This window comes from Maniola jurtina, chromosome 3 (assembly GCF_905333055.1).
Source record: "Maniola jurtina chromosome 3, ilManJurt1.1, whole genome shotgun sequence".
Lineage (NCBI taxonomy): Eukaryota > Metazoa > Arthropoda > Insecta > Lepidoptera > Nymphalidae > Maniola > Maniola jurtina.
The window spans coordinates 2,547,947-2,569,561 of NC_060031.1; the positions used below are offsets into that span (position 1 = coordinate 2,547,947).

The window sequence follows — 21,615 nt, forward strand, 5'->3', positions numbered from 1 at the left end:
TTGTGTCGGGGGTTTTTAAATTTTAAGTTATGAAATTAGTAGCACTACTCATTTAATTTTTTTTAAATTCATGTGACTGTTATGTTAAAAGTACCTACATCCTCTCGTAAGTTAAGATATTTAATTGCTTGAAACTTAAGCGCTATTTCTTTTTTTCGTCTTCTTCTTGTATCTCTTTTTTACCCAATTTCATAAACCATGTAATATGAACTTACGTTACGTTTATGTTACTTTATACCTTAGACATGTAACGTTACGTAACATGGCTGTGGTATAAAGTCGTTGTTGTCCGCATGGTGAGCCGCAAACTTGCTCGATGGGTAAGTTTTTGCGCTGCGCTTTGCGACGGGCCGAGCGCCGAGCGGCGGTATCTTGGTAATTGAGTTACCGCGTTCCCTCCCGAGGTAGCCTGCACTGGGTACTGCGCTAACGAAACCAATTAACGTGGCTCCATTGTATTATACGGTACGGCAATCCAGTTTCGTTTCCTTTTCGAAGAAGCGTATGAGTTCTCAAAGTTGTTAGTACACAGGTTCAGAATGTACAGCACGGGATGAACAGCGCTTGTTATGCCTACACTTGGCTTTAGTTTTCGTGGTGCAAACTGAACATGCACTGAGATGGCAACATTTCCGAACAAAAGTGTTCGGAATGTTGCCATCTATATTAGCATCTGCCAAGCCATTTGTTGGAAGCCAGAGCCAAAAAAAGTGAACGCACCTTGTCTACGACAACCTTGTCTATTGTGTCAAATGTCATCTTAAAAATTGTATTTTTTTTCATAGTGAATACACTCCAAGTTTATTATTAATCTAAAGTCTTTTTATTTACAAAAATAATAAGAAACTTAAATTCCTACATGGTAGCAGAGCGTATATATATATTATTTTCAGCACGAAGTGTAAAGATTCCAAAGATTAAAAAAGATAAAAATTTTTCCCAACGTGATTTTGTACACGGCACAAAGTAATTATTTTTCGAAATGTCGTTGATAAGTAATAACTCATTTAGCATTGAGAAATTAAGCGGCAGAGACAATTATTCGACATGGAAGTTCGCTGTACAAACTTACTTGGAACATGAAGAACTCTGGGAGTGTATCACGGGCAAGCAAGTGGACCCATTAAAGGATAAAAAGGCAAGATCAAAAATAATTTTGCTCGTCGACCCCATAAACTACGTGCACATCGAAGAATGCACGTCCGCTAAGCAGGTATGGGACAATTTATCTAAAGCTTTTAGTGATTCTGGCCTAACGAGAAAAGTTGGATTGTTAAAAACACTTATAACTACTACATTGGATAATAGTAACAGCATCGAAGATTATGTCAATAAAATAATGTCGACTGCGCATAAGCTGCGTAGCATTAATTTCAAAATCGATGACGAATGGCTAGGCACACTTCTGTTAGCGGGCCTACCCGACACGTATAAGCCTATGCTCATGGCCTTAGAAAGCTCAGGCATTGCTATCTCCGCTGATGCTGTTAAAACAAAAATTTTGCAAGATGTAAAACCATCATCATCTGCAGCATTTTATACCTCTAAATCTCAGAATATTAAGAACAATAGTAATAAAGGCAAATCCAAGGGTCCACGGTGCTATAATTGCAATAAATTTGGTCATATTAGCAAATTTTGTAGAAATAAGGACAGAAAATCTGAAAATAAGAGTAATAACAGTGGTTTTGTAGCTGCATTTTCAGCCGTTTCAGTCAATGATGAACATAGTTGGTACATAGACTCCGGAGCATCGGTACACATGACCAAACATAAGGAATGGCTATCAGATGTATGTTTGCCGAGTCAATCTCATGTACGTATAGCAGATGACAAGGTGCTCAAAGTCGAATTGTGTGGAAGTACCACTATAACCATCCCGGGAACTAATGGTTCATCCAACAAGATTAAGGTAAACAATGTATTTTATGTACCTGATTTAGCAACCAATTTATTATCAGTGAGCAAAATAATTGAAAATGGTTGTAAAATTGAGTTTTCTAATAATGGCTGCCGGATTTTGAACAACAAAGAAGTAATTGTTGCAACAGCCAATTGTTTTAATGGGACTTATAAACTCAACACAAGTGAATCTAGAGGTTTTTCTGCTGTCACAGATAATTCTAATTTTCTTTGGCATCAAAGATTGGCTCATTTGAATTTTAATGACTTGTACAAATTACAAGACTGTGCACTTGGTATTAACTTGACAAAGCAGAAAGAAGATGTATTATGTACACCGTGCCTTCAAGGCAAGCAAACCAGGCAACCTTTCAAGCATGTTGGTTCCCGAGCAAATGATTTGCTAGAACTGATCCATTCTGACATTTGCGGTCCGATGGAGACACTGTCGCTGGGAGGTGCCAGGTACTTCATAACTTTTGTCGATGATTATTCAGGTAAAGTGTTTGTTTATACTTTAGCCAACAAAAGCGAAGCCTTAGAAAAGTTTCAAGAATTTAAAAACAGTGTTGAAAATGAATTAAATAAATCTATTAAGATACTCCGGTCCGATAATGGCAGGGAATATGTCAATCGTTCATTTGAAAAATTTCTGAAGGACTCTGGTATTACTCATCAAACTAGTAATCCGTATACACCAGAGCAAAATGGGAGAGCAGAACGAATGAATAGAACACTTATAGAAAGGGCTAAATGTATGTTGTTTAACGCATGTTTACAGAAGGAGTACTGGGCAGAAGCAATCTTAACTGCAGCATACATAACAAATCGCTCTCCGTCTCGTGCACTTGCAGGCATAACTCCCTATGAAAAATGGACAGGATTTAAGCCAGATATTAGCCATTTACGGGTCTTTGGTTGCAAGGCAATGGTACATATACCGAAGGAGCGCAGGTTGAAATGGGATTCAAAATCCAGTGAAATGATCTTTGTCGGCTACAGCAATACAACTAAAGGTTACAGGTTATATAATCCTAAAGCTAAGCGTGTGATAATGAGTAGAGATGTTGTGTTTATTGAAAGCTTGGCTAAGGTATCTGAGACTGTAAAACCTATTGAAAAGAATTATAATAAGGTTGATATCATACTTACATCTGAATCTCCAAACTTACCGTCCACTTCAACTGCCTCAGAAGCTGCAGAGCCCAACTTATCCACTAGCTATGATGACTCCAAAGATGATGAGTACAACCCTGACTTTACTGACTGTACGTCTGATAGTAGCATATCACCCATCCCATCCATGAGTCGTGTAACAGTCCGGACTCGCAGGCAAAAGCAGAATGATGACAGCCCCTTATCACTTATGTGTTTTAATAATGAAATGGCTATGAGTGTTTTAGATAGTGATCCACAAAGTTCTGAAGAAGCATTGCAGAGCAACCAGGCTGCACAATGGAAGAATGCCATGGACGTTGAATATGAATCTTTAATAAAGAATAATACATGGGCACTTGTGGACCTTCCAGTGGGAAAGAAAGCCATACCATGTAAGTGGATTTTTAAAACTAAAACTAATGAAAATGGGGAAATAACAAGATATAAAGCAAGGCTTGTTATAAAAGGCTATAAACAGAGGAAAAACATAGATTATCAAGAAGTATTTGCTCCGGTTATTCGCTATTCCTCCCTCCGATATTTAATGAGCCTGGCTGTTAAATATGAGCTAAAAATTCATCAAATGGATGCTGTTACAGCCTTTTTGCAAGGTGATGTAGAAGAGGAAATTTATATGTGTCAGCCACCTCTGTATGAACAAGAAGGTAACAAAGTATGTCATTTAATTAAATCAATTTATGGACTCAAGCAAGCCAGCAGGCAATGGAACAAAAAATTGAATAATGTGTTGATTGATATTGGACTTTTAAGAAGCAAAGTGGATCCTTGCATTTACTATTTGGTAAAAAGAGATAATGATATATTTTACATAGCAGTATATGTAGATGACCTGCTATGTTTTTATAATTGTGAAGAAACTCTACATTTTATAAGAAGTAAATTAACTGAAACGTTCAGCATGAAGGATATAGGTGAGGCTAAACATTGCATTGGTTTAAGGATTCATAGAGATAAACAAAAATTACAATTAGATCAGTCCTTATACATTGAAAAAATGTTACAAAGATTTGGCATGTCGGACTGCAAACCAGTGAATACCCCATGTGATACAAGCTCAAAATTGATACCTGCAAAGGATGACAGTGAAATACTCACTAATATACCTTATCATGAAGCAGTGGGGTGCTTATTGTATTTATCTCAAGGTACAAGACCAGATATAAGTTATGCTGTGAACACACTGAGTCGTTTCAATAATAAGCCTACTAAAGAACACTGGATAGCACTTAAAAGAGTGATGCGATATTTGAAAGGCTCTATAAACATGAAGTTAAATTACATTAAATCAAAAGAAGATTATATCACTGGGTACTGTGATGCAGACTGGGCATCGAACCCAGAAGACAGAAGATCTTGTACCGGCTATGTCTTCTTATTTCAGGGTTCAGCGATTACTTGGAACTCAAAAAGACAACTAACCGTTGCATTGTCATCGACAGAGGCTGAATACATGTCATTGACCTCAGCCATTCAAGAAGGCCTATGGCTCAAACAGTTGGATGCTGAATTGCGGTCCTTCATAGCAATTCAACCTCTTATAATTTATTGTGATAATCAAAGCACCATTAGACTTTCAGGTAATGATGTTTATCACTCCAGGAGCAAGCATATTGATGTGAAGTACCACTTCATAAGGGAAAAGGTGTCCAGTGGCGAGGTTACCATCAACTACAAGGGCACTGATGCAATGGTCGCTGATGTACTAACCAAAGGGCTGCCTCTCACCAAGCATACCTTCTGCTCCTCAGCTATGGGTGTGCGTTCAGGACAGGATGTTGGAAGCCAGAGCCAAAAAAAGTGAACGCACCTTGTCTACGACAACCTTGTCTATTGTGTCAAATGTCATCTTAAAAATTGTATTTTTTTTCATAGTGAATACACTCCAAGTTTATTATTAATCTAAAGTCTTTTTATTTACAAAAATAATAAGAAACTTAAATTCCTACACCATTTTTAACCCCCGACCCAAAAAGAGGGGTGTTATAAGTTTGACATGTGTATCTGTGTATATGTGTATCTGTCTGTAGCATCGTAGCTCCTAAACTAATGAACCGATTTTAATTTAGTTATTTTTTTGTGTGAAAGGTGGCTTGATCGAGAGTGTTCTTAGCTATAATCGAAGAAAACCGGTTCAGCCGTTTGAAAGTTGTCAGCTCTTTTCTAGTTTTCTTATAGAGGTTTTTGTGTCGGGGGTTTTTTAATTTTGAGTTATGTTCTATGTAGAAATGGAGACGTGCTCCGTAGCTATTATTCAAAGCTAGCAGCTCTGCCCGGCGGCGTCGATCGGATAAGATTTATGCAGCTACTCGTGCATACAGTGGCCATTGTTAATAATGAATCAATTATCGTGATCGCTCTAATAAGACAAGCCATCCACAGCGAATGAATTGAAAATGTCAGAGTAGTTACCTTTTACCATCCCTTTTGCTCCTCGTTTCATTATGGGGTTAATTGAGTTACTTTCACTATCATATTTTGTACTGTTTCTTTTTACTGTTTTATTATTACAAAACTAGCTGGCCCACCCCTGCGATTTTTTTCTTGAAAATCCTCTTAGTAAAGCTCTATCGCGTCGCGTTGTAGCAACAGTCAGTCAGTTTCTCCTTTTTATTTAACACTAGCGACCCGCCCCGGCTTCGCACGGGTGGACATTTATTTTTTCTATTTTCCGGGATAAAATATAACCTATACGGATTCGGAAGAATCCCTCTAAGTAATGGTAAAAGAAATTTTAAAATCGGTCCAGTAGTTTTTGAGCCTATTCAATACAAACATACAAAAATACAAAGGTTTCCTGTTTATAATATTAGTATAGACTAGCTAATTTACCCCGACTTCGATCGGGTGTAGTTTCTAAAAAAAACGAAGCCGAATTACATCTTATCGTACGATAACTTACCGAATCGAAGTGTTCTGAATCACTCTGCAGGTCAGTTAGTTTCAATTTAAAAAAAAAATCTATCTATATGTTACACGTAGGACAGCTAGTGCCTCTTACATCAAAAACATTACAACCGGTTCGGCATGCAGATATTCATCGTCATCGTCAATCGATAGACATCCTCCACTTGACATAGGTCTCTTGTAGACTTCCAAACGCAACGGTCTTACGCCGCGCCGCCCGAATTCAGCGGCTCCTGCGACTCGATTGATCTCGTCTGTCCACCTAGTTGAGGTCTGTCAACGCTGCGCTTTCCATGCGAATCCTATTTGTACTACGCACAAAATACAGCCCTTACGTAGACTTAACAAAACCAACCGATCGCCCCCAGTTCACGCGTCACCAGGCAAAGGCGCCGTGTACACGTTACATGATTAATGGTGAACCCACACGCGGTTTAATTCCAGTTATTGCCTCAAATGGAATCATTTTGAACCCTCTTTGCACCCTGTAGGACAAGTTACGTAATTCATGAAACATCAAGCGCTCCAAGTTTGTAGTTATTTGTAACAAGTTAGGGAAAATATACAAGTATGGACCCCGTCTGTACCGGCGCCCGCCGACACACGCACGGCACCCCCTTAGAGCGCTTTTCAGTCAGTTTTAACAAAAAAAACACTCCAAAAAGACAGAACATGCCCGCCAGCTAACACCAACACAGACGAAATCCGGTTATAACCTTACAAACAGGTCTTGAGGTCAGATTAAGATCTGTTTGAGGAAGCACAGCTGTGTTTTCTATTGCTTCCTTGTAATAAACTTTTATTTATTTACTAGCTATTGCCCGCGACTTCGTTCGCGTGGATGTAAGTTTTTAAAAATTTCGTGGGAACTCTTTGATTTTTCGGGAAAAAAGTAGCCTATGAGCTAATCCAGGCAATAATCTATCCCCATTCCAAACAGCCAAATCCGTCTAGTAGTTTTTGCGTGAAGGAGTAAAAAACATACACACACACATAGATACACACAAACTTTCGCCTTTATATTATTAGTGTGATTTTTATTTATTTATTGGCTTAGATTTCTTTTTTTTTAATCTTTGACAGTTTTGATGATTTTGATATCATTAAATTGTTACAAATTACAATATAGTCAAATAACTTAGCAACCAAACTTCTCATCCAATATTCTTCGATTTACTTAAACGAATGTTTTCTAGTTCCTTTTACAAGTGCATACCAGCGACATTCAATTTATTCAAACACAAATTGACAGAGTTCCGCAATTAATAATTCGCAGCCAATTATTTATCCAAATTAATTAAGAAACTCCAAGACGCTACAGCGCGGCGATGGATGTGTTATACCTTGTTATACCTATTTTAAAGATGAAATAGATTCGTTTGAGTCGTTTGATGGGAAACTTATTGGAAAGCCAATTGCCAATTTGATTGCAAACTTGAACATCTGTGGTTTTGCCTTGTTTACAACGCGTTTATAAATAATTGAGTTTGGTTTAGGTGTGAAGAAACTTTACTTGAACCTTTGAAAACTTAATTAACGGTGTTCCGGGAATGTCTACCTCCTTCCACTAACCACTGTACAACAACACATATATTCTGAGTGGTATCATAATATAAGTAATACAAACCATTTTTTTATTCTCTTCTAATCATCTCGCTTATTATAACCGACTTCAATAGATGAATTAAGTTTAAAAATTCTATATATAATACTCTATACCCTTCTATACCTAGGTAAATTTTTTCAAATCAACTATTGTCTAACTGTTCAGGCTAAATCTACAATTTAATAAAATACCTTCACATAGGTAGATACAGAAATAAAAGTGTCTATTCTAAAACGTTCATCTTAAATTACAGTAGGTGTAAGTATAAAATATACTTAGCTACTCCTATACTCTCGTAAATCGAAGTTTTATTTTTCAAATAAAGTTCAAAAAATACATCGAGTAGAACAATCAAAAAGCAGGCCTTTTCAACAGTCCAGTGCCTCTGTTTGCTTATTAAAAAAACAACGCAAAAGCGCAAAATTACTAGGGACACATGAAACAAAGGCTTTTTCAGCGGTCCCTGCACCTGAACCAAGGTTACGTCGAAATTAAATGCACGTACACATTGATGCGTCGCCCTTCCGCGCCGTATCAACCGCCTGTTTTTACAGACAGACGTACAAACAGATTCATACCCCTTTGTATCCCCCTTGATGACTAATGAAAACCTCTTCTGCCCGCTCGTTTTGACCGAATCTTCCCAACAATTTGAACCCTAACACCCACTACCGACATTCCCTATTTGACTGGTTGATTTTACACTGCATATTTACAACCAATGTCAAATGATCTCCACGGTTTAGGTGTCCGGTTTACAGTTTTAATTGGGAAGGACAAACATTGAGGTAGTTCAATTTAAAATGGTTTGTTTTAATTTTCCCCGTCCATGGACGTTCGTTCAATTAAGAGTGCGAATGATAGGTCTTTTTCAAGAGAATGGTTTTTTTTATTTAAAATACACAAATAATGTTTTGATGAATGGATGTAACAATCTTGATAGGAGTGTTGAATTTTGATACCGATCTCTTTAAAATGTGGGACAGGGGTGGAAAAGGTAGACAGATACAAAGCTTCACAAAAGCATTCAAAATGAATGTGAATGATGAAATGTTTTTGGTAGAATCAATATTCTTTTCGTAGTTCTGATTTGATGTAGGTATTTACTTTATTTTGTTCGAAAAACGTACACTTACAAAAAATCCGTAGTCACAAATCTAATAAAGGATATCTATTTCAAATTAATCATATAAGATATTGAATTGACGTCCAATCGGGCGAATCTATCCTTCTTTGTTCTGTACCTACTAGGTACCTATACCAGTACTAGTGTTCCGTGGAAAATTTACTATAAATTATAATAAGAAATTTCATATTATGACAAATAGAAAGCTGTAAGCCCAATTTAAAATAAAATATTTATCTTTCATAGCTTCCATCTTTAACTGCATCTGGTAATATTATAAAGAGCTGTAGGAAATACATCGTCTGAAAACCTGAATGCCTAAGAGTTCTCCATAATGTTCTCAAAGATGTGTGAAGTTTGCCAATGTGCACTTGGCCAGCGTGGCGGACTATTACCTTCTCATTCTGAGAGGAGACCTGTGCTGATGCTGATGATGATGAATTACATACCTACTTGTCCGTTGTTGCAGGCATCAGCAGCGCACTACCAAAGCCAACTTTCGGCCTTGTCGGCGGAAAACGAGAGGCTACGAAGCGAGCTTACAGCCTTATCGGCTGGTGTCCAAGACAGCGACCACGAGAAGAGGCTGGACGATGTCGCGCAGCAGGTCGTTCGAGCCCTGCTCTCACAGAAGGTAACTAGCTTGCTACATTTTCAATGAAATAGGGACTATAATTGTTGGCATTTTCGGCCTTGTGGGCGAAAAACGAGGGGTTATGGAGCTGTCGACCTTGTGAGTCTGTATTTACGACACCAAAGCGAAAGTGACTGGAGTCTGGACGATGTTAACCAAGAGGTCGTTCGGTTCTGCTCTCAAAGAAATTTTCTAGATCTAGTTAGACTTTTTCTGTATCATGTTTTTCTATGTTTTTTCATTTCCTATGTCTCGACGCCAACACTCTTGGCTCAATGACCATGGTTCAAATCTTGACTATTTGACACATTCAAGAATCTGTCTTCCCCGTACACTCTTGTTAGGGAATTCTGAGTACAGCTCTCCTTGTATATCCACCTTACGGACGATCCAACCTGTATCATGTAACCTGTGAAATTCAAATTTAGGGTGCTTGAGTGTAATGAGAGTTAGAGAGCCAGTGTTATGGGTAAGTTTCGAGACTACAACATTACAAATAAATTTTCTAGACTTTCATATTATAGGACCAAATATAAACAATTGTTCTCTGATCTCATAATATGAAGACAGTACAAATAAAGTGACAGAAACGCGGAAAGGACGACACACTTTCTTCTTGAAACTGTATTATTCAATAGCACAAGTCTAATAAATATCGATTACTATCTGAACATCGAAAGTACTGCAGACTTCAACAACAAAATACAAACTTTGGAAGACGTCGTGCAACAAGTCGTGGAATCGTCTGTAAAGTCTGAAGAATACTAAACAACTTTTGAAATTAAAGTATGAATTTTTCACAACACCCATAGGAGTAAAAGTTAGCCTGAATTTGAATTTCGTAGACGTTTATTCTGGGAACTTAGACTGTTTTTAAGATTACAGAAATCTCTAGACATCTCAAACAGAATCTCATCACGGTAATTCAAAAATGTCATTAGTATCAGCCTAAGCTGCAAAGCGCGATGTATTTCGAAAAGTATTTTTAAAAACGCCGATAAATTAATACCCTCCACAAAAAACAGCCGCTTACCGAATCTCTTAATCCCTCCAAGCATTAAGATGGAAAACGAAAATTGTTTTCTCATAATTATGGGAGTGTCGCTGGCCTCGTGGATTACGCACAACACATTCGCACATAAATCGTACGAAATGGGACACTTTAGGCTAAGCTGCGCCGTAATAATTTCACCAAGCCTCCGGGCCACTATAATCTTGGCATAATCTGTCCGATAATGGCAACGTTTGTGTTTAAATCCGGTCAGAACGCGCGCCGGAGGTTTGGGAAAGTGAAAACTTTTCGAATAAAGTTAGCGCGGCTGGTTCTTGACAATTTCAATGTGTGCTGATTTGTGTGGGAGTATTTTGGTAAACAATAATACTGAACGATATCACCAAACATGTATTTGGAAAATCTTACTTCCAAACCATTCTTACAAACTGGTCTTCGGAACTGGTTCTTACTAAATGGAACAATACTTTGGCGAGCGAGAGATACAGATTTTGTCTATCAAAAAAATACGACTTCAATTTAAAAATTAGGTCAAGTGCGAGTCGGACTCGTACACGAAGGGTTCCGTATTAACACATAGGCTACGTTTTATTTCGGAAAATCAATGAGTTCCCACGGGATTTTAAAAACCTATAGCCAGGTGGTCGAAGTCGCAGGCATCAGCTAGTCAAATATATGAAGTTCTCGAAAATTATTCTAAAATAAATTAAGGAAAACATCTTCATCAACTCAATATCGTCAGCAGCGCATATCATTTTTGGGGATAAAATCCAAAAGCTCTGGCATCACTGAGAATGATGTCTCGCGTATCTCCCATCTCCCCTTAATTACCTCCCGTCAATTACTTACTCGAATTTAATTTGGCTAATGAAGCGTAATTAAAATATACGCGTTTATTTCGAAGACTGACGGGGGTGTTGCTCAAACGCTCACAGGGAGTAATGGAAATGACAAGTACCCATCTTCCTTACGTTTACAATGTAAGCCAACGTATTATTTAAGATATAGTTTATGTACCATTTACAGCCTTCCTCATAAAGAAACCCATGTAAATCCATGAATATCTTCAGATTGTGATCTTCAGCAGATCAGATCCCCAAGGACTCGGTATACTCCTATGTATACCGAAGTAGTCGCTAACTTCGTCTCAACCCATTGACCTTCACTAGTGGACGTCACAGAACATCAGCTTTCAGATTGGCTTGAAATCGTTCGTCTGCCTAGTGGGAGGTCCCCAATACTTCGCCGTCCAGTGTGAGGTTACCATGCAAGTATCTTGGACATCAACATATCTATCGAACTATGCACCCTGCCCATCGTCACTTTAGCTTCGTGGCTCGTTGATAGCTCAACAATTGGCTCAAGAATTCTAAGGATCTAAGCTTCTAAGGATCTCCTCATTTCTGATTTAATCACGTGACTTCAAGCTTAGTTTTCTCCAAGAATTAATCTCATCATGAGGTCCATAATAACAACCACATTTTAGATCCATAAGTTATCACTGACAAGACGTACTTGAGTCCAACAATAGTAAAACTAGTCTAATTTCTTTTATTTGCTCGCAACGCGGAAATACACCAATATTTGGAGATGCCAACTGTGATCGAAGAAAGACAAAGACACCCCAATTTACTGATAAACAGCCTATTAACTGCTAAAAAACTAAAGCGCCTGAAGCGGACAAATGTGCTCGATACTATACAGACTTGAGGACAGTGGCCCTCCAGTCTGGTAAAGTCACCGACAACACAACAAACCTGCTTATAGTCTGTCGGCTGATTGCAGCTAAAACAACAAAAAAAAACTCTTATGTCTCATTTCAGAGTGTCCGAGAAGAGTTGGGATGCGCGCGTGCCAGAATACGCGAACTGGAAGCACAGAACAGAGCGTTGAGTTCCTTGCTCGTGAGACAGCTCCGACCACAGCCGAGGCCGTCGCCTGCCACGCCCCATACGCCGATCACACCGCACACACCACGGGATCTACAAGGTAACCTATTTGACTCAAATGTTTACCTATAACCCAATTTTCAAGAAAACGCTCTTTCCTCAGCTTTATAGTTTCAAACTACTGGTTCTCTGTAGAATGAGACAGGAAATCTTTTTGTCTGATTTGTAATTTTGCTTACTGGACCTCTCAAATATAAGCCTCTCTCATACTAGGAATAAGAGTTTGGACTTAACACACTGCAGCAATGTGCGTACCACTGAACTGTTATGTATTAAAGGCTAATATCAACCAGAAATTCTCAAGTGGCGTCCGCATTGCTGCCCTTCACCGTCATAAATCGTAGCGATGTTGGGGTTTGTAAGGAGACTCAGATCTCAGACTTGGGCGCGTTTGGAACCCTCGTAGCTTTAATTTTAAGTTACGTAATTAATTATCACCACTATATCGTACAAATTTAATCATTTCGACCATCAAAAGCCTACAATGGTACCTACTTTGAATAAATGATTTTGACTTTGACTTTGATCTCAATAGTAAAAAGTATTTGACCAAAAGTAGACGTATAAATGTGTTCTTAATCACTTTAACCGGACACCAGTTCAATGAAAATGGCTTGTATGAATTTTCAGTGCATCTGGTAGACGTGGGGTCGTGTGGTTCCCTGGTGTCGTTTCGAGACTCGCCCCCGCCCGCGCCCCCGCTCCCGCAGCCGCACCCTCTGAGCCAGGACGACAAGCGACGACATCAAATCCTGGCTGACATCTGGACTGAGCTAAAGGTGACCTTTTCTTTATTTTCTTGGTTGCGCTAGTTTAAGATCTAATGAAGTGAAGATAATCTAAATGCCAAGGGCTTTTTATTTGACCTAAAGGTAGAACTGATCGATTTCTGTGCAGTATCTGACCGGAACATAAAGTAGCTTAAAAAATTTCACTGCCGAAAAATAAAAGCACAAGTCCAAATTGTTGTCTCCGTTATATTCTAAGTCGAAAACAACCTCAAGTAAATTAAATTTAAAAGTACCTACTACCATGCACTTAAAGGATGTCTGAAACTCTTTCAGGGTCTGGAAGTAACACCAGCAAACCTGGCGCGGGCACTGTCTGCCGTGGACCCGACGCTGTGGGCGCCCCCCGCACGTCCCGCTACCCTTAGCCTTAGCGTGCCGCAACCTTGCCCTGATCAGCCACCTGGTAAGTTGATTCTTTAAAGAAATTTTGTATATTTTACCATTCATAGTTCCAACTACGTTGGACTCAACTCAGGCAATCGTTTGCCTGACATAAGTCCAAGTCCATGAATATAGATAAAAATCTTAATATAAAAATATCGTTGTTTAATTCCAGGTGCAACTAAAGAAAAAGGGACGGAAGAGGAAAACGGTGAAGCGGGGGCGGAATCTCCAGAAAGCGGGGCCAAAGACGAAGGCTACTCCACCATGTCAAGTGACGTCCAAGCCGATGCCTCTCGACAGAGTGACCATGCGGCAGACAGGGCTCTTCCCGACCTTAACGAGGCCTCTGATGAAACAGATAACCAAACCATAGTCTCCATCAACCCCAGAGAATCACGTCGCCATGCCCGACTGCTCGCTGAAGCTGATTATATATATTTTCCTATAGGTGTAGCATTCGCTGGTATTAGAGGCAGTTACCCCCCTTCTAGGCCAGTGCTACCGTTTCAGCACGTCGTGCGAAGTTTCTCCGATTCTCACCTTTGCTTAAAACTAGTAGCGAGCACCACTTGTCCAACTAGCTGTCTCGAAACTCCAACGCCTAGCTCAGGAGTCCTAGTTTTAGACCTAAAACCGGCACCAGAGAGACCTTTGAGAAGAGCAGCCATAGCCTCAACCACAAGTTCAGAGAGAGTTTCGTGGGGTAGTACACTTGATGACCGCGGTGAAGGTTCACAATACGATGCTGATTATGTTCAGCATTGGTTAGAATTAGATGATGCAAGGTCTGCTTTGCAACAAAGGCATAGAGATCTGGCTGATTTAGAATACGACAGAGCCGAATTAGAAGACTGGAGCTTATCCTTATCATGCGAGGATCTGAGAGATAGGCAATCCCCTTTTGCAGAAATAACTACGCCGGGTCAAATATCCCTCTCAACGCTACCTAGTATTAGAGAAGATGATGCGCTAGAATTAGAAGAAGATGTGGGTGATTGCTTATGGAATGATTGTGGCTTTGCGACGGTTGAAATTGATGAGTGTAGAATAGTAGATGAAGCAGATAATTCCGAAAAAAGATGGGAGTACACTGGAACACATTCCCCTGGAGGTTCGTGGTCTAGCGCATCCGATGCCCCCGAAAAACATTCTTCAGCTGCTTTAAGTGAAGACGGTGACTGCACTAATGTGGGTTTAGATTTTACCCGAGATTTTTATCGTCTCGTCAAATACGAAAGCACAAAAAGTTTAGCATCGAACTCATCTAAAGTAACGTCTCAGGATCCTGCCAATCATTTAAGAATTAATGACGTTCAAAATATGGCGTTGCAAGACCGCGAACAGGCACTCCAAAATGTCCTTCATTTCATCGCAGAGCAGCAGAAATACTGTCGGGACAGGGAGGAGTCAGATTCTATGTCATCCCGTCCCACGTCTGAAATACGTGAACTGCCTCCCCCTTACGCTGCAGCCGATTTCGATGACGACTCGGTCGACCCACGTAGTGAAGTGTCTGAAGATAGACAAAGACCTGATTCTTTCGGTAGCTTTTCTGAAAATGACTCTTGTGACGTCACTCCTCTTGACAAACCACGAGTCCCATATTGTGATGGTGTATCCGAGCCAAGATCGACTCCTAGATTTATCGAAAGAGAAGATCCCTACACAGAGTCGGAGGATTACTATGATCTATCGAGAGTCGAAAATGCGGAAAACGAAATAGATGACCATCATCTCTTAAAAGTGCAACGAAAGAACGAAATTAATAAACACATCGATATAAGCAACTCAACAGATTTAGACCAGCCAAGTTCGATGAAAGAAGATAGATCTGGTGATATTGAATCTAGTCGCAATTTAGAGCACAATTCCGCTTTAAAGGAGAATACTGTGAATATTATGTTAAACATGCAAACTCCAATTGAAAGGGAAACTGAGACTGGTTTAGTGAAATCTACAAGCTTTCAACTATCCACGGAAAGCGAGATGTCTCTCGTGGACGAGGTGTTAAGTGCTTGTAGAAGACCAACGGGTGCTTTAGGTACTGTACCAGAGGAAGAGGAAAGTTCGTCGCCTGAAACGAGTTCTCCTCAAATGACTGAATCAAATACAACAAGTACGTCTACGGCTGAAACTGTGATAATAAGTAATAAGAATGACGGAGCTCATAGAGACGTAAGACGTAGAAGCGAGAAGAGTCGCATACCGACATTAATGGGAGGTAAAAGGCCGCCGTCATCACCTCATAGGACGAAGTCTAAAATTCCAGTTGCAGAAAAAGGTCGGGTTGGATCTGCGCAAGTAGCGCAGAATGCAGAAGCAATAATTGTTAAACAAGAAAACACACTAAGTTTTCACGAAGCTGCTACTTCCAAAGAGGTTATCGAAGAACTTAATAGGTATGACATTACGAAATAATAAATGAAAAGGTTTTTTTTAACTATATAATACTTACTTGGTGCTGTGTATTTTTTGCAGAATGATTCGCCAAAGTGAAGGCGGAGCAGCAGTAGCGGAAGTGAAGACCGAAGAGCAACAGGAAAAGCCTTACACGCAAAAAGACAGTGCGTTATGGGCGCCGACGGGATGGGTGCATGTTGAAAAAGATATTGACTTCAGTGATCCTAAGGTAGGTTAACCAATTCAATGTTTTATTAGCTAAGTACCATAATAGTTAAGCAATTTTAACACTGATATTAATAAAATATTCTTAAAATTTCCATTTTGCTAAAGTAATCAATGGGCAGATTAGTTATACTTACTGGCAATCCTATGCAGGACCCATATTGTTTTCAAAGAGAAAATCTCTCAACGGTTTACCTAAAGAACATCGTAAAGTGTCGTTTAACAACCGACAGAAGCGACGTATTGAATATAAATCCTCTCTTGTGTACCTACTCTTGTTTCACTCATTCATATGGCGTGTTACCTAATAAGGCGCGCTTCGTCGTCGTAGGTTTCTTCTCTACTCCAAACATGTTTTAAGAAGCTAAAAAAAAATTCAACCATATTCCAGGCCCGAGCGAACCTCCTAGACGTAATGCTTGCATCCAGCGATTCCTCGCCTTCTTCGTGTGGCTCTTCTCCCGCCGAGCCTCCGCCTCCCTACTCACGCTTGCACCGACTACATCGCTCCAGGCGACAGAAGACCGGTAAATACTGGATTTAGCTACCTACGTGTTTAGTGTGATGGACATAGCTGGATTAGCTAAGCTGTGTGGTTAATGGCGTAACTTTACACCAAAGTTCTCCCATACTTCTCTAAAATCACCGAATTTTTTATTGTTAAATCCATTTTATTGCATTACATCCAATTCTTTATGAACGAGGATCTCATTGTGCTGTATTGTTACGTCATTAAATTAAGTCTAATTTGACGGTAGTTGGTTTAACAAGAACATATTAGATGTGGGAAGAAATGTATCGACTGGCAGAAGTCGGTATATTAGACTTTAAATATATTTCTTACCACTGTACCAGTCGTTTCGGTATGGAGGAGCTACGACCGTTAACAGGGCTCTCTCCGTCACTCGCTTCATACTTGAACATACATTGAAATTTTGCAGATATATTCTAGATACTAATATCTGTGTCTGTGGTGTTATAGATTTTTCTAAAAATATGTAGTTTTAAAATTACAGGGGCTCAAAGATTCGTATGTAAATTTTTAAGACCGCGTAACTTTGAAATCGAATATTTTAACATAAATCTGGAAAACCACAGACATAGATATTTGTTTCTAGAATATGTCTGCAAAATTTCATGGACTTTGGTTGCTTAATATTCAAATGAAATTGGAACTACGTTTGTATGAAGCGAGTGACGGAGAGAGCCCTCTTAAGCCGGCTCCTCAAGGATAACGTCTCAATAGATTTCCAGAGTATTTTGACTTACTTTTTCGGTAAATTTCTGTAGGTCAGATTTCAACTACCGCCAAATTATCCTTCGATGTGGACTGTCAATAAAATTAGGATTAGCGTCACGGTAACGATTGTTTTATTTTCACCAATTAAAATCTTAAACTGTTGGCTCTCAAAAAAATATTTTTAGTATCTTAACAAGCATTTTATTAGTTAATTTAAACCGGTCGTTACCGTAAGCTATCGTTAGCGAAAATAATATGATAACCGTCTGGAGTACCCGATCTATAAAATCTAGCTGGTCCACCCTGATAACTAAGTTAATTCTTAAGTTCTGAATAGCAATATCTATGTATCCAGGTTTACACTTTTGTGAGACAGCGCCAGTGACGTAAGGTTTTCTTATCTTTTGAAATTACCCAACTTTGTGTTTTACTTAATTGAAAAAAGTATCCAACTACTGACTTGAATATCAGATTATTGTAGCCATAATATAATGATCTGATTTATTTCTAGTTCCTAGCGCAGTCTCTTCAAAAGTTAGTCCCATAGGTGTTGTATCCTCATCTGTCCACTATCTGTTCTCATTTTGCATTGTCAAGACTTTTTTGTAGGGGAACGGGATTTTTAGGACTTACGGTATCTATTTCTTAATTCGGAATATTCCAACTACTTACTGTTCGTCTTACGAACTCGATTATCTTTAGTCTATGGAAAATTGAAAATTCTCTATATTAAATAATTGCAATGGTGTCTACTTCCTAAATGAAACCTTTACCTTTTCCTATCCCTTTATCTGAGTACCCTCTTTCATCGTTGATGCATGAAAGATCGTTTTTAAATTATTTTGATCTATTCTCACATGATTGTGCACAGTATTTGGAGTTACAAATATTTTTAATCTACCGTCTTAAATAAATCATATTTTTTCCTAATATCTTGTAGATTTTACTACACTTACTCATCTGTACATCAGAATTTGAAGCATAATTTTAATCTTTAAAGATAAACAATAGAAATGTAAATACGTCCAAATTATTTACCACATCGTTAGAACTTGAAATAAGTCTATTTTTTCAAAATATATCAAATAGATGTTAGAAGCATAGATCTATTTACGAATATAGTAGTAAATTCATAGCCTACTTATAGTTAGTAGTTCTCGTAACGGCAGCGATATACTACTGCAACAGTTAAAACATTTTTCCTTCTCTTTTCATCAATTCAGACATCTGGTTTAAATATTCTTCTTTCTTTGAATCTTTTACATTCGCCTCTAGTCTTCAGACCGAATTGCGTTTAGGAGTATAATGTCACTTTGAATTGAATGGGTCCCTTTTTACTTTTTCAGTAGCATACTGTTCACCATTATCTTAGTTTAATGCAACAGGCGACCCCTCTGTCATGGCTTTGTTTGGTGGTAGACCTACTTAGAAGGTTATTGTTATTATACTGATGCTTGCCTAGTGATTTTTATTATTGTCTTTTTTTATCTTTTATGTGTCATATAAATATTATGAACGAAAATAAATGTATTAATAATCCTAGTATTTACTTACTAATACTTACTTTATTCAAATTTTACATGAATTTGAATTTTTATACGAAATAGTGTCATAATATTTATATTTTATCTGTGTCAAATGTCAAATTGTTGTTGTGTCACAAGCCACGTCACTGTTTCCGCTCTCACTCTCACGCACCATCTCACTCTCGCCTCATTTCGAGTAGATGTCATACAAGACGCACCACTCCGAAAAATGGGAATACAAATTGGATATATTGAAAGATATAAAATTAAAATAGATCTCACTTTAAAATATTAAATCTCGATTTCTTTGACCATGTTTCAAACAATATTTTTGGCCGTTAAAATCACTCTCAATCGCAATCTTTACTTACTCTATAGTAGATAGTAGATTGTGGCTAAATTTATTATTTCCTATCGATTACTAGACTAATCAAGGCCCTCTGTCAAGCGCTAACGCCGTCATTTGATAGCTACAGTGAGACGGTCGCAATCACCTGATTAGCTGACACTATTCGATGGATTCGTTGTAACAACCATAAATTCAGTCAATCATGACAATTATTGGGATAGTAGCAATGATTGCTGCAGCTTTTCTACAAACAACCAGCTCAGTCCCCCCTTAATCATGGGGCTTATCAAATGACTCCTAAAATGGAGGTTATTTTAGTGTATTAAACTATCTTGTCGTGAGTGATATTAATTAAATGTACGACGGCCTAATTAGCTAGACATACTTCAACAACCATCATATAATATTTAAAATAAAGGTTGCTTTTGAGAGTGTTTTAACGATACGTTTGGTTTTGGAATCATGCAAAAACTTTGTATGAAAAATTCGTAAAACACGGTCAAAGTATTGGGTGTATTCGGTATGACGGAGCGGTGGTCGCGCGCGAGTGCGAGCGGGCGGGGCTCGGCTCAGGGCTCAGGCGCGCGGTCGGTCCAGCGGGCGCGGGTGCTCCAGGCGGTCGCGTGTAGCTGTACGTGTGTTGGTGCAGCGGCGGCGCTGCGCGTGCGCGGGCTGGGCGCGCTGCGCCAGCCGCGCCACCGCCGCCCCTCCATCCTGGGCCGCGACGGCTTCTTCGTGCGCTACGCCGAGCCGGAGCGCGCCGCCGTCGCCACCTTCGACTTCCTCGACGACCTCTCCGCCGGATCCTCCCCCGACCAAGCCTCCAGGCACTGTTCCGATCGCTCATCCTAGGCGACGCGACTGACGCGTGATGCGACGCGACAGACGCATGGCGCAACGCGACTGACACGTTATGAAGTGCAACAGGCGCGTTTTTTTAATTTCGAACGGAGTTTGATTTCTATTTGAATATGAACGGATCTAATTCAATAAAATTTAAACATGTTCTAATAATTTAAAATCGCTCTTTGTAGTTTGTCAGATTTCCGTAAAAATATGTAGTTTCCAAGTTACACGAAATATCTCAGATAAGCTCAAATATTTGTATGAAAATCTTTGAGCAAGTTTAGTGTAACTTTGAAACTGTGTACCTATATATTTTACGGAAATATGACAAACCACAGATACAAACATTAATTAGTAGAATGTGTTTACAAAATTTCATTGAGTTTTATTTGTTAGTATTTAAATAGGAATCAAACTCCGTTTGTATGGAGGGCACTCTTGAGTTCTCTCCTCTAAACCAACACAACAGACGCAAAACGCGACGATAGATGCGGTGTCATAAATTAAAATCTGCCGCTTATTACATGGAAAAAATTGGTATCAAAATGTGTTTGGTCTTGCTTTGGTATGCGTTATTTTGAATTAGTTAGAGTAAGATAAAACACATTTTAGATCTTGAATTAAATCAATCATATTTATTCAAAAGGAACCTATCTACTGTATCTAAAAGACGAAAATTATTAAGAATCGCGTCTTGTTGTACTAGGTTGAATGGTGTCGCTCACAAAGGATGAGAATTAATCGATAAAGAGAGAATATTTTTCTACGTCGCTCGCTTGTGATATCCGGTCGTTCCGCGTTCGACTCTGCTTTAGTGATGTGACGTGAGCCAAATAGTTACTAGTAGCGCGGCAGTGGCGCAAGGCTGCAGCTTTTTAGTGTCCGCCCTTTGATTATTCGATTCGATTAGATCGTAGGTGTAGTCGTAAATCGATTTGTACTAATTACGAGCACCTAGTATTAAAGTTCTTCTTAGATTCGTGTAGTGGGAGAAGGACAGAGATAGTGTTGAGGCGTGGATGCGGTTTTATGAGTTGGCGCTCGGGTTGATTTGTTTGTTCGATTTTTGGAAAGAAATATGCGAGTTCTACTGCCGTTATAGTTAGGGTTGCCAACTTTTGCCCAAAAATATACTTTAGAGAAATTTAAAAAAAAAGATGTTAAAGTTTTACAATTTTTTTTTATTACCTACTCACTGTAATTCAAAGTGAAATACTTATTGGATAAACGTAATAATTTATTATCTCTGCCATTTATTAGGTATCAATATTATTTGGTTCCATGATTTGTATTGGTTAAATTTCCGAATACTTTTATTTTAAACATGCAAATGCAAGAATAAATGGTTGGCAATTCTAGCTAGATACTTGCCTGATGCTTAAAATATAAATGGCCGCCAGACATATCGAATTTAGACGTAGAAGGTACGTTAAATATCTGAATCAGTTTGTCAGTAATTACAATCTAGGCAGGTAGAAAAAAAAATTTACGACAAAATTCGAGGTGTGCGCGGGTCTTAAAATGCGTTTTTAAAGCAACATC

At 38.8% G+C, this 21,615-nt stretch overlaps 1 protein-coding gene across 5 annotated transcripts in view; it reads left to right on the forward strand.

Moving 5' to 3' along the window:
• Positions 1-21,218, forward strand: part of LOC123880891 — a 503,469-nt gene extending 482,251 nt beyond the window's left edge. For 3 of the 5 annotated variants that reach the window (XM_045929266.1, XM_045929267.1, XM_045929270.1), the window contains 8 exons: positions 9,187-9,351; positions 12,187-12,352; positions 12,943-13,091; positions 13,377-13,506; positions 13,660-15,886; positions 15,966-16,116; positions 16,504-16,639; positions 19,877-21,218. In XM_045929266.1, coding sequence (XP_045785222.1) covers positions 9,187-9,351; positions 12,187-12,352; positions 12,943-13,091; positions 13,377-13,506; positions 13,660-15,886; positions 15,966-16,116; positions 16,504-16,639; positions 19,877-20,079 — 3,327 coding nt within the window. In that variant the 3' untranslated portion in view covers positions 20,080-21,218. Of the gene's footprint in view, positions 1-9,186; positions 9,352-12,186; positions 12,353-12,942; positions 13,092-13,376; positions 13,507-13,659; positions 15,887-15,965; positions 16,117-16,503; positions 16,640-19,016 lie in introns of all 5 variants that reach the window. The other 2 variants (XM_045929268.1, XM_045929269.1) reach the window with 2 other exon arrangements.
• The last annotated feature ends 397 nt before the right edge of the window (positions 21,219-21,615 follow it).